The 12996-nt window shown below is 32.5% G+C and overlaps 2 protein-coding genes across 14 annotated transcripts in view; one reads left to right on the forward strand and one right to left on the reverse strand.

Moving 5' to 3' along the window:
- LOC143265784 (uncharacterized) overlaps positions 1-12646 on the forward strand; it is a 265363-nt gene extending 252717 nt beyond the window's left edge. Inside the window, exons 1-5 of one of the 13 annotated variants that reach the window (XM_076539763.1) lie at positions 3564-3700; positions 3799-3991; positions 10429-10463; positions 10519-10593; positions 10697-12646. In XM_076539763.1, coding sequence (XP_076395878.1) covers positions 3650-3700; positions 3799-3991; positions 10429-10463; positions 10519-10593; positions 10697-10765 — 423 coding nt within the window. In that variant the 5' untranslated portion in view covers positions 3564-3649 and the 3' untranslated portion in view covers positions 10766-12646. Of the gene's footprint in view, positions 1-3563; positions 3701-3735; positions 3992-5784; positions 7913-10428 lie in introns of those variants that run through there. The other 12 variants (XM_076539758.1, XM_076539765.1, XM_076539761.1 and 9 more) reach the window with 12 other exon arrangements.
- qin (tudor domain-containing protein qin) overlaps positions 1-12996 on the reverse strand; it is a 441068-nt gene that overhangs the window by 300830 nt on the left and 127242 nt on the right. The gene's annotated exons all lie outside the window — the stretch shown is intronic.

Raw genomic sequence — 12996 nt, forward strand, 5'->3', positions numbered from 1 at the left:
CCATGGTCTATCCGTTCATGGAAATCATGCAGCCGGAAGCGAATCGGTTTTGAGGAAGGGACTACGATCACGGTACTCCTTGTCTTCGTCAGCCGTCAACGGAATCGTCCTGTATCCTGTTGTATCGGTTAATGAGATTTCCGGATGAAATCCCGGCTTCGAGCGTCGTCTCTCTTTACTTGAATAATCGTAGCCAGAAACTGAAGATCCGATTGGAAAAGGAGCTTCCGATAGGTTTCTTGGAGGGTGGCTGTCTGCGGTTTCCTATGGTGTGTCGTTTGGGATTAAACTATCTCTGTTGACGGTTTCTTCCTTCAAGTATTTAATTGTTTACTTAATTTAATCATTAAATTCAGTGATGCACGTAATGGACATTTCTTTAGATTTTGCCTGTGCAGTTCAAAAGTTAATGATGATAAACCGTAATAAGTTGATAGATTTTGCAGCTTTTAATTTTTACAATTTTTCTTCAAATTAATTATTAATTAAAAAATTATTAAATATATTTTGGGCTTTCCTCTAGATGTGTACCACAAATCAATTAAATTATAATATGTTCATTTGATGACATAAAAATCTAAGACATTATATTATAGTTACCCTATCACATAATAAGTTGATAGTGTTCCCGAACATAAGAATAATAGTGTAATATATCTTATTATAATTTTGATAATTATTTTTAATACTGTATCTTTCAACGTAATGCCATATTCGATTTCTAAGGAGTGCAAAATGTATTCATATAACCTATATTCTATATTATCACATAAAACTTAACGATATTTTGAATAGCTTATTTTCACATTAAGATTTCTACTTTTACATTTATTAATGTATATTAACAATGCCACATTATTTATTTTTACACATTTGCTCTTTTCTTTAGATTTTCAATGACAATATGAACATCTCTTTCTTTGTGATAGAAGCTGATATAAAAAATATCATATTATATATCATCACAATTTACTTTTCGTCGCTATTTATTTTTTTAACATAACTTTGAACCATTCTTGCAGAAATAAACAAAATAAACCACTTAAAAATAGTGTAAATAATGAGACGCAATAAAATAATAGAAATAATAATAGATGAAATTCAAACTAATTCAGAATATAAAGTTGTACATAGTATTCAATTGAATTAAGAAGTCAACAAAAAAATTTACTTTTTTTTACATAGACATATATTCTATTACGATAAACAGTTAAATAATAAACAATAAGTATCTTGCCCTGATCGAACTATACAGTATCTAGAAAATATTAGGTACACGAACCTAGTCTTGCATTAATTCTCGCTGATCTCAACTGATGACAAAATTTTGAAATCCCTTTTCACTCGGATAATTAATAATTTGTTTTTAACCTTAAATCTGCTACTATTTAGCAATACATCCGTTTTTTAATGTAGCACACATGAGCAAACAAAGTACGATTAATATATGTTGAATTCCAGTGTATTGTAACTATTAAATAATATCGTATCAATGCAAAGCGAATAAGTGGAGATTTTATTCATAAATAAACAATAATTGATGATCGTGTATTATAATCAATTTAAATACATTTATGAATGTGGTGTAAATTTCCCAAGAGCAAAGTGACTCATATAAAATGTAAAAAATATGGAGTAGCTATTGATTCCCTTGTTTATATAATATATATGTTTCACAGGCATTTTCAAATAATAATTTATGAATACACAAAACGAAAATTTAATAGTATTTTTCTGCAAATTTTCGACATATAAACTGCTAAATATACCATACTTAATTAGTTTTAATTAGTATCAATCTATAGATACATATGTGGAAAATGGACATTTAAACGAAAGCGTCTTCACTACTCGTTAACATTTAGTTAATACATTTTTTAATTTAAATATTTAAACATGTTTTAATTCGCGAAACATTAGATTTATAATTTTCATAATTTAAGAATTTGCAATTTAGAAATTTTGTAATTATAAAATCGGCGACTTTAAGAGTTTGAGGCTTTGGTCGTTAGAAATTTCAGAATTTTGGAAACATTCAGATTTTAATATTTTGGGATTTGGAAAAGACGTGAACTTCGAAATTTGAAAATTTAGAGATTTGGAAATGAAACTATTTAGAAGTTTGAAAATTACGGAATTTGAAAATTGAAAAATCTCATAATTTTGACATTTACAAATTTGTGAACTTAAAGATTTAATAATTTAGAGAGTTGCAAATTCAAATATTTTTAGAGTTGGGAAAATTCTAGATACACTTACCTGACTTATATTATGTAATTTTAAATCCGTTAGTACATAAAAGACGGTATACGACTACGATTTTTTCTTTTTCTGTATGTTACATTTTGTATTATAATAAAACTGTAAACTTTGTGATTTAGTATAGGGAACATTTTTCGTAGTGTAAATGCTTGCATAAAAACGAACAACATTCAGCCATTTACTTTTTTCAAATATCTACTGTAACTTTTTTTAAGGCTGTTTGAAAATCGACATATTATCATATTTGACATCTACTTTTTCTCGACTTGTAGACTATTGTATTATATATTATATGTTACGAGCGCCCGTAGTTTGGTGGGGGGTACAAGCGATCGCGATACCTTTAACCGAAATTGCGAGTCAGTCCTCCATAGATTAGCACGGATAGATGAGCGATAGTATACGAATAGTGGCCAGCGTCAAATATAGTTATTTTTATATATATATATATGTATTAATAAATAGTAATAAGAAGAAGTCTGGCGTGTGTTTAATCAAACAACAGATTCTGGTAGCAGAGCGTGGTTGAAGCAGTTAAGAAAAATAAGTATTGCCACGTGTCCAGAGAGTGTGAGAATAGTAAGAAATGGAAAAAAATACGTTGCCGGCAGTACCATTACTGACTGGATCTAACTATCTAGTTTGGGCAATGAAAATGGAGTCAATACTATGTTTGAAAAAGTTAGATAAAGCGTTGAGTGAGAAGAAGCCAGAAATTAATGAGAGTGAAACAGTGAAAGCAGAATGGAATACAAGGAATCGAGAGGCTGTGGCGTACATTAGGCTACATCTCTCAGATGAGGAAGCATTACAATTCGCAACAGAAAATAATGCGCAGGAACTGTGGGCGAAGATAAAGAAGTCGTACGCTGGGGCAGCAGAAGATAAAAAAATAGACGCCACTAATGATTTAAGATTCCTGAGGATGGAACACAACGAATCGGTAAGCGATACGTAACGCGTGCTAGAGGACTCGCGACAAAATGCGCATCGCTCGGCGTAACTATAGTGCCACGTGAACTCGCATATTATACAGTGCGAGGTATAAATAATCAGTATAAAGAAATTCGGGAAATCCTCAAAACGCAGCGAGATAAATCGCTAGAAGAAATTTATGAAATATTAAAAGAACGCGAGAAAGAAATTCAAAGAAAGGAAGGTCACCCCAAAGAGACAGAAGGAGCCGCCTATGCTGTACGAAAACAAAATACCAGGAATTGCTTCATATGTGGCAAACAAGGACACCAAGCGAAAACGTGTTAGTATCGAAAATCTAACGGTAAGCAGCGATCGAAGCAATACAACAAAGGGGAAATTCAAGGTAAAACGACCAACACAAAACCGAACGAATATATTAGAAGAAAGCCAGCGAGTAATGTAGTAGATAATGTCGAAAACAAAATATACGCGTTTAATGTCGAGGAGTCGGCAAACCGAGGTAACATAAAAAATTTATCTAATTTTTGGCTATTCGATAGCGGAGCGACCAATCATATGGTAAATAACCTAAAATGGTTTCGAGATATTAATTTTCAGAGCGGCGAACTACATCAAGCAGGAGAAAACTGTAAATTACGTTACGAGGGGATAGGCACTGACGGAATTAAAGTGAGACATGAAAACATAACCGTTACAATAACAATTAAAGATGTCCTTTTCGTACCCGAGTTAAGAGAAAATTTATTATCCACGACAGTGTTGACGTCGAAAGGCTACACATTAGTACAAGGTAATAACAAAGTCATTATCTACGATAAGTATGGCGATATAGTAATAACCGGCGAAATGCATGAAAAACATTTAAAGTTCTTAGCAGAACCGTACACTGATAAATGCGTTGAATATGAATCTTATAATGTACAAAAGGTAAAAGAAAATTTTGAAATTTGGCATAAACGGTTAGGACACATAAATAGTGAATATTTAATGCAAATATGTAATGAAAATTTAGCCGATGGAATACAGATAACTTGCTTTGACAAAGAATTCATTTGCGATATTTATAATCTCGGAAAGTTAAGTAAAAAACCGCATAAAACAATAACGAGAGTTCAAAGTAAGCTACCATTAGAATTAGTTCATTGCGATTTATGTGGGCCTATGCCAACTTCATCCTTAGGCGGATCACAATACATGTTAGTACTTGTAGACGACTACTCCGGATTGTATTTCACGTATTTTCTAAAACACAAAAACGAAACATTTGAAAAATTAGTCGCGTTCAAGGAAAAATATGAAAATTTACTGAGTATGAAAATCAAACGAATTAGAACCGATAACGGTCGGGAATTTGTAAACCAAAATTGGTATCATTTCTTAGAACAAAATGGAATAACGCATGAAAAAACTATCCCATATAATCCCGAGAGTAACGGCAAAGCTGAAAGGGCTAACCAAATTATATTAGAACGTACTAAAATGTTGTTGCATAGTAGTTCCTTACCGTCAAAACTTTGGGCAGAGGCTGCAGCTTGCAGCAGTCACGTGAGCAATCTTACGCCGCGAAAAAACAAAACGAAGACACCGTTTGAATTGTTCTTCGGCGTAAAACCCAATATAAATTACTTACGAGTTTTCGGATGTGTAGCATATTATTATATTCCGAAAGAAAAAAGAAATAAGTTTGATCTACCAGGCAGAAAAGGTATTTTTGTACGTTATTCTCGTGAAAGACGCGGATATAGAATATAAGATCCGAATACGGGACAAATAATAGAAGAGAGGTCGGTTAAATTCAATGAAACAGAGTTAGGAATGAAACCGCGAGAACATAATAACTGCAAAGAAATATATGATTTCGAGTATCCTACTATACCAACCCGTGAAAATGAAACGTTTGATAGAAATATAGGCGAAACTACTTGTGAATCAGAAGATAGCAATAGAGATGAAAACGAAAACTCTAATCAACCCGTAGTATTAAATAGTTACAATGAAGAAAATGATGAAAATACAGAAGCGCCGCGGCGACGAGGTAGACCTCCAGGTTCGACTCGAGAAGTATTAGAATTAAAAAATACATTGCGTAGAATTGAAAGTAATGAGAGAGCAGAGCAAGATAGTTATCGTAGGTCACAGCGTATTAAAGATAGGTCTCAAGTTAATTTAGTAGATAGTAATAAAATACCGGGTAACTACCTAGAAGAAAAACAAGTGTAAATTGGTTAGATTGGAAAAGAGCTATGGAAGAGGAGTTGCAATCTATTGAGCAACACTCGGTTTGGGAAATAGTTGATAAACCAATTAATAAGAAAATCGTTAAAAGCAAGTGGATATTCACTAAAAAGGGTGATAGGGAACATAATAATGTTAAATACAAGGCGCGATTAGTTTGTGCAGGTTATAACCAGGTAAAAAACAAGGATTATGATGAGTCGTATGCACTAGTCGTATCTATAGAAGCCTGGCGACTATTAATGATGATAGCCGTAAAATTACATTGGAAATTCAGATTCTTTGACGTTAAAACAGCCTACTTATATAGCGAAATTAACGAAACTGTTTATCTTACATTGCCACCAGGATTCGAAGAATATTATGGAGACGACAAGTTTCTAAAACTTAGGAAAAGTATATATGGTCTTCCACAATCCGGACGAAATTGGTATATAAAATTAAAAACTACCCTAATAAATATCGGTTTTAAACGATTAGCGTCAGGAAATTCTATTTTTACGTTGACAGAAGATCGGGACACGATTACGATCGCAGTTTACGTCGATGACTTTACGGTAATATATGGAAATTCGAGTCTATGTGATAAAATAATATCACGACTGAAAGAAACTTTCGAAGTCGTCGAGACTACAGGTGCTAACACATTTCTTAGTATTAAAATAGAACAATTCGAAACTGGTATAGGATTGTTACAAGTAGAATACATCGAAAAACTATTATGTAAATATAAAATGTACCAATGTAACGCGGTAGCAACTCCAATAGTCCCAGGAGAGGACAAATCATGCGAAAAAACGTCAGATTTAGTTGACCAGGAATTGTATCAAGAAATTATTGGAGAATTGCTCTATATTGCGAACCGGACTCGACCCGACATTGCGTTCGTGGTATCATATCTGTCGCAGTTCAATCATCGATCAGAAAAACGACATATGTTATTAATGAAAAGAGTACTAAGATATTTGCAAGGCACAAAAAATAAAATACTTTTTTACAGTGACAAGCGCGGTCAGCTAGAAATTTACGCAGATGCGAGTTGGGGAAATGCCGAAGAAGGTAAATCCTTCTCAGGGGGAGCAATAATGTTAGGTAATTTACTTGTCATGTGGCGTAGTAATAAGCAAAAATGTGTTGGTCTTTCGACGTGCACCGTGCAATTGTTCGCCTGTTCTGAAATAGTAAAAGACGCCTCATGGATTATCAATATGTTAACCGAAATGAATTTATAAATATTTTGGCCCCAAGCCAACAATCATGTACTGCGATAATAAAGCATCCATTGCATGGATGAAAAGTGCTCGTTCATCTAATAAAACGAGACACGTAAATTTAAGATTTCATTTTATACGCGACCAAATTGAAGACGGGAGACTCAATGTTATACACATAGATACAAAATGCATTATTGCTGACTTTCTTACTAAAGCAGTAACGCGAGATAAACTCTTATGGTCTTTAAATAAAATCGGGTTGATAGATATCGACGAAGTTATACAAAAATGACTAAATCAAACTACGTTGCTCGTAGGGGGAGTGTGTAGCCTATTGTATTATATATTATATGTTACGAGCGCCCGTAGTTTGGTGCGGGGTACAAGCGATCGCGATACCTTTAACCGAAATTGCGAGTCAGTCCTCGATAGATTAGCACGGATAGATGAACGATAGTATACGAATAGTGGCCAGCGTCAAATATAGTTATTTTTCATTCTTTATATATATATATATATGTATTAATAAATAGTAATAAGAAGAAGTCTGGCGTGTGTTTAATCAAACAACACGACTATTACAAGAGAATAACAAAATATAATCATTACGATTAAAAAACAGTCGATGGTCTTACAAACTTGAATAAAGTGACATTATCGAACAAAGATAATAAATTAAAATATTTTAATTCTGGACCAAACTTTGTTCAGTAATAGAAAAGATAAAACAAATGAGATAAACAAATCACTGTATATTATCACGCTATTATATTTAATAAATGATCCAAAAGGAAAAGGTAGTTACCTGAAGATCATTTTACTCCGTTCTAACATATGTTGCACACTTTATAATTTTAAACAAATTTTTCCTTGATCACAACCAAGAAAAAATAGAAGTATATGTTATCTGTAAGGATGGCTATATTTCACTTGTCAGAACAGTTTAACAAATATTATTATCGTCCGATTTCTTTCTTCACGTTCTCTAACAAGTCTCTAACAAAATGCATCGTCCGCGGGCTTTACTGAAAGTTTTATGGGGGACGCATCTTCATGCCGTATTTTCAGAAAAACAAGCTTGCCGTTACTACGGGCCTGGAAAACACTAACCGAGTCTCGTTCAAAACCGGTCACGAAACAATCTGAGGGACTCGTTAATTAATGGTGACCCTCAACCAATTCTGACTATTGCCTACTTTAAATAAAATTAGCCTCTGTTTATGTGTAATGGATGTACATTCACATATTCATTAATGATGTGTGCGCGTGTGTGTATATAAATAAATATATGTGTATATACTTGTATGTACGTTATATTGTACATACAAATATTTGTTTATGTACTGCGTCATAAATGTAAATATCTTTATTAATACAGACATTCTTCGAGTAACACGGTACTTAACACCTTGCGGACCGGGCATTCTATTGCTAACCGTCCCCAGTGGCCGGGCATTTTTTGGCGTCAGATATTTTTAAACTAATGATGATTTGTTACAGTTATATCTTGACAGTCACCATCGTCCTCATAAATATTCACATTCTTGTCATCACTTGATGTATCTGATAAACTGTCCACAAATATTTCTGCAATACTGCTAATTGTTTTGTCTCTATCCATATTTCAGGGCTTCAAATAATAATTATTAATTCGAAATACAAATTACAAAAAACTGCCGTTGACAATCACGTAGCAATTGTGTGATATCTCGTCAGTGGCCCGAACGACGGAAGACGCAAGACGAGATCTCGTCAACGGCTCCGAGCGACGAAACAGGAATGACGAGATATCTCGTCATCCGTCCGCAAGGTGTTAAATTGTATAACGTCGTGAATAGCACGGTTACATAGTTGCGACAACTCTCAAATAATATGGAATTTAAATTACACATTGTCGCGCATAATACTGTAGGATGACTGAGTAGGCCATGACCGATATAATTAAGTTTATTGTAGAAAATAAATATAATGGGTAAATTAAATAGAAAAGAATCTAATTACAGGAGAAATCTGGTTTCGGATAAGACGGAACCAATTAACTGCGTTATTTGAGGGATGCCTGTACTGATAATTGAATGTGTGTTTATGCTTATGCAGACGTATGCACCTACAAACGCATATACATACCTATATGTATGTATCCCCACATATACACATACATACAACCAACATCAAAAAATACATTTATGTGAATCTATCACATATAACAAAAAGAAATTACTTAAGGGGGGCAATACCTTTAGAATCTTAAAAAATTACAAATTTTTTTTTTCTATAAAAAATAGTGTAACGTCTTAAAAATATTGTCTCAAAATTTTAAAGTGAAATACGAAGCCCTTTTGAAGTTATGGCCGATTAGCGCCGCGAGTATACACGCGTTCAGTGCGGAGGACTGAAACTTTAAACGCGTTTTTCTCAAAACTACCTTCTTAAAATTGGCGTGGCTGATAACTCGGAAACTAGTTTATCAATCGCGCTCAAATTTTGTGCACATATCCATGACAATACTATCTAACGTATGAACCTAAATGTATGAAATAAATTGAACGTTAAAGTCCTTTTTATTGCAAAACATTGCAAAAATTTTCAATAAAATTCAAAGTTTTTATTTAAAAACGCGCCATTTCTTCAATTTTACATATTTTGCACATTTCTGAAGTTTATCTACTAACTGTGAATGTTAGTTTTCGAAACATTGTCTGCAAACTTGCTTCAGACCAATATATTTAAAGCTAGAACCCACGCCGATTCGCGAGACGCGCCAAAACACTTCCAGAAAGGACTGTCATAATTACGGCATTTTTTAATATTTTGCAAAACAGAAAATATTCTGTAATAGGCAATAGTTATAATAAATTATACCTGAAATTTCGAAAATGCAAAATAAAGGTGTCCTCTACAAAAAAATTCACAAATATCAGCTTATTTTCATCTGTTTAAAGGTATTGCCCCCCTTAAACCATATGGCGAACACTTGGATTTTCCGACTACTGAACTTTTTAATTTTGTGATTGTGATAAGGAAAAAAATTGCACAGGATTATAAAAGTTACATCTTTTAGAACGACGCAATTTGCCTGAATAAAATCCTGCCAGGTAGCTTTCAAATCTTCTTCGACATAAAAAAATTTTATACAGCTTCTAAAGATTCTCCTTAAAAATATAAGGTTAGTAGTATATCAAACCTAACATAAAACACAAAATTGTAAAAATTTCTTAAAGAAAATCGGTAAATACAGATTTTTTTGTCTGTATTTATAAAATTACAAAGCACATTATACAAAGGGTATTGTTCAAAGGAAAGCAAACTAATACAATGTTTCGTATTAAGTTAGACATATTACCCACTTTATGTTTTTAATAAGACTACCCAGCATCTATGCTGTATTAAATAATTATTTTATAACAAATTACTTAAAAACTTAGCGACGTAAAGTTATAGGCACCGTATACTAAGTTGTTAAACATTCTGTTGTTTAAATTGTTTAAACATTCTTCTGAGATCAGAAAGATTTTAATATCCTGTGTGGCAGCTGAGACTATAAAGAACGTAAAAACACGCAAATCTATGTTCAAAGCATTCATAGTTCATTCTTACGGTGGTACATCTACACCTTTCGGTCTCAAAGTGTTAATTTAACAAATAAATAGACCATTTTAATATCTTGTGTTAGGTCAGGTATATTATCAATCTCATTCACTTCGTATTTCTAAGAAAATACGCATAAGAGCAAAAATTCAAATTCGAGAAACTAACAAATATCCATTTAAATTTGCAGGACGAGCGGGTACGGACTATCCAGTGTTAGGCAAGGTACCCTACACAAATTTCTACTGTGACGATCAACCGTATCCAGGTTTTTTCGCAGATGTGGAAACGAGATGCCAGGCATGGCACTACTGTGACATTGACGGTCGACAAGCAACATTTTTGTGTCCAAATGGTACGCAATTCAGCCAAGCAGTATTCGTTTGTGACTGGTGGTTCAACGTCAGGTGCGAACTTAGTCCCAAATTATACGTTATCAACAGTCGACTTTATGGCAGGCCCACGGAGAGTCCGACGAGACCTCATCGCCTCATCACCAAGGAATTGCTCGAGAATATTTTTGTTAGACGAAAATGAACGAGAATCTAGCGTTCTTGTTTTAACCAGTCGACTGAGAAGGTTTTGAGGTGGATGTATTTTTATTCAGGACAGAGTCGACAATGAAATTTTCGGAAGATACAAGAAGATTAATCGAATTATACAAGGTGGACTAGTAATCAGTAGAATTGATGCAACAATGGTACCTTTCTATCAAGGAAACTCATTCTGTACACTTAACTTATAATTTTTTAGCCAGTTGCGTAATTCACAGCTAACTCATTATTGCTACGATGTTAATACAAAATTGCTAAATGCTAAAATCGCAATGCTAGACGGTGGCTCTCACAGTATTCATCGTTTTAAAATAGAAAGGAATAATTTGCACAATTTTATTACTTTATTTTTCAATTTTTTTGTACCGTCTGCTTCAGACACCTTATAGAGTATTGATACTGCCTTATTATTGTTTCTTTTCCTTCAGTTATGGTTTATGATAAATTTGTAGCAAAAATCACCGAAGACTTTCCACATTCTACGATTTATAGTATTCAGTGTACCGAAATATCTATTCATTACTAGTCCACCCTGCAGATATATACTGGTAGGTTAATAGAACTCACTGAAAAGAATACAAAAATTTTAGTTAATGTTTCCAAATGGATTACTTTATTCTTGGAACCGTTATGAATTAATATGGTTGTATTCATTATATAATGTATTCATTACATAAATGTATTCAGTTCTGCAACTGAGTCGCTCGAACACAACAAATAACTTACTTATTCTTCATATACGCTTTATAGAGTGACGTAATTAACAGCCCGTTATCGTAAATGTTATTATTTTGCTGTCAAATGTTATTTATCGATGAAAACAAAAAATTATACACAAATACTTCATAAAAATTACACTGAATATTTAAGAATTGTTTTGTATCGAGGAAATATTTATTACAAATTTGTGCTTTCAATGAGTTTTACCAACTTACTACAATTTTGATTATAATGCAACAATAGCCTGTAAAAGATGTTGATTATAATTCAACAGTAGCCTATAAAAGATGCATACATTAAAAGATAAGGACATCTATTTAATTAATAAGATATAGTGATAATTGTTTATTGGATAACTATGCGAAATAGATGATCGATGTGTGACTGATACAATGATTGATATTAAACAGTATATTACAATAGTAATTTCCGCAACGTGTGCTTGAAATGAGACCAATGAATGTGAATAGTTACATTTTCAATTAAGATGCTGTTCAAAGTGCCACTGAATTCATTTAGAACGAAGATTATTATTACTCAAGAAGAATGTACAATGTGTGTTCTGTTTGCTGGAAGTATATGAAAAATGCGACTCGCTTGTTCTAGGTTAAAATATAATTTACTTGACTAAACATTTGAAAATGCGTATCATTTTATGACATACATAAAAATTGAATAACTTACTTATATGTATAGAATAAAAGTTTAGAATTTAAAATTAAATCAACTAAATTAAATTGAAATCCTAATTTCATCGAACACAGATTGATAATTTTGGATAATTAATCATTTAATGAACAATTTCTTCAATTGTGAAAATAAATGATGTAAAGAAAAATGTATATTATCACAAATTTGTAATATTTTCAGAAGATATAGCAAAAAATTGTCATTACAAGAAACAAAAAATGTTTTCAACAGTGTTATTATTTAAGAAATTTTTTAATTTACTTATGCCGGATAAAATACAATCATTTCACACCATATTATTTTGTGCAGTATATTTGCAATACGACGCAACAAAAGGTTATGAATTAATTGTAAATAAAAAGAAATGAATTGTTGTTGAAATTTACAATTATTTCCTATGAACTTCTGTATATGAAATAAAAAGTTGATGGCTTTTATAAAGTATCTTGTAAATTTAATATAAATATTTCACAAACATTTTATTATACCATATTCAAAATAAAATTAGTGTGAAAAAATTTATCTTCTTTGCGATGGTTTTTTGTAATTTGATTCCATATGTTCCAACCATTGGAACATCGTACGTGAGAATTTCGCTTGAAAAGTTTATGATAGGTTCGCAACAAAAGGTTATTTTTCAGAAAGAATATTTCCTAACTCGTAGCAGAATTCCTTTCCCTTTTTTCGTACAAGCTAAAATTTTAGTTTTCGTTTCGTCCTCAATAGCAATTTGCGGTCATAAATTTGGTACTTCCAAAGGGTAATTTCGAGGGTATATTTGTTAAGGTACTTTT

This window comes from Megachile rotundata, chromosome 14, assembly GCF_050947335.1.
Source record: "Megachile rotundata isolate GNS110a chromosome 14, iyMegRotu1, whole genome shotgun sequence".
NCBI lineage: Eukaryota > Metazoa > Arthropoda > Insecta > Hymenoptera > Megachilidae > Megachile > Megachile rotundata.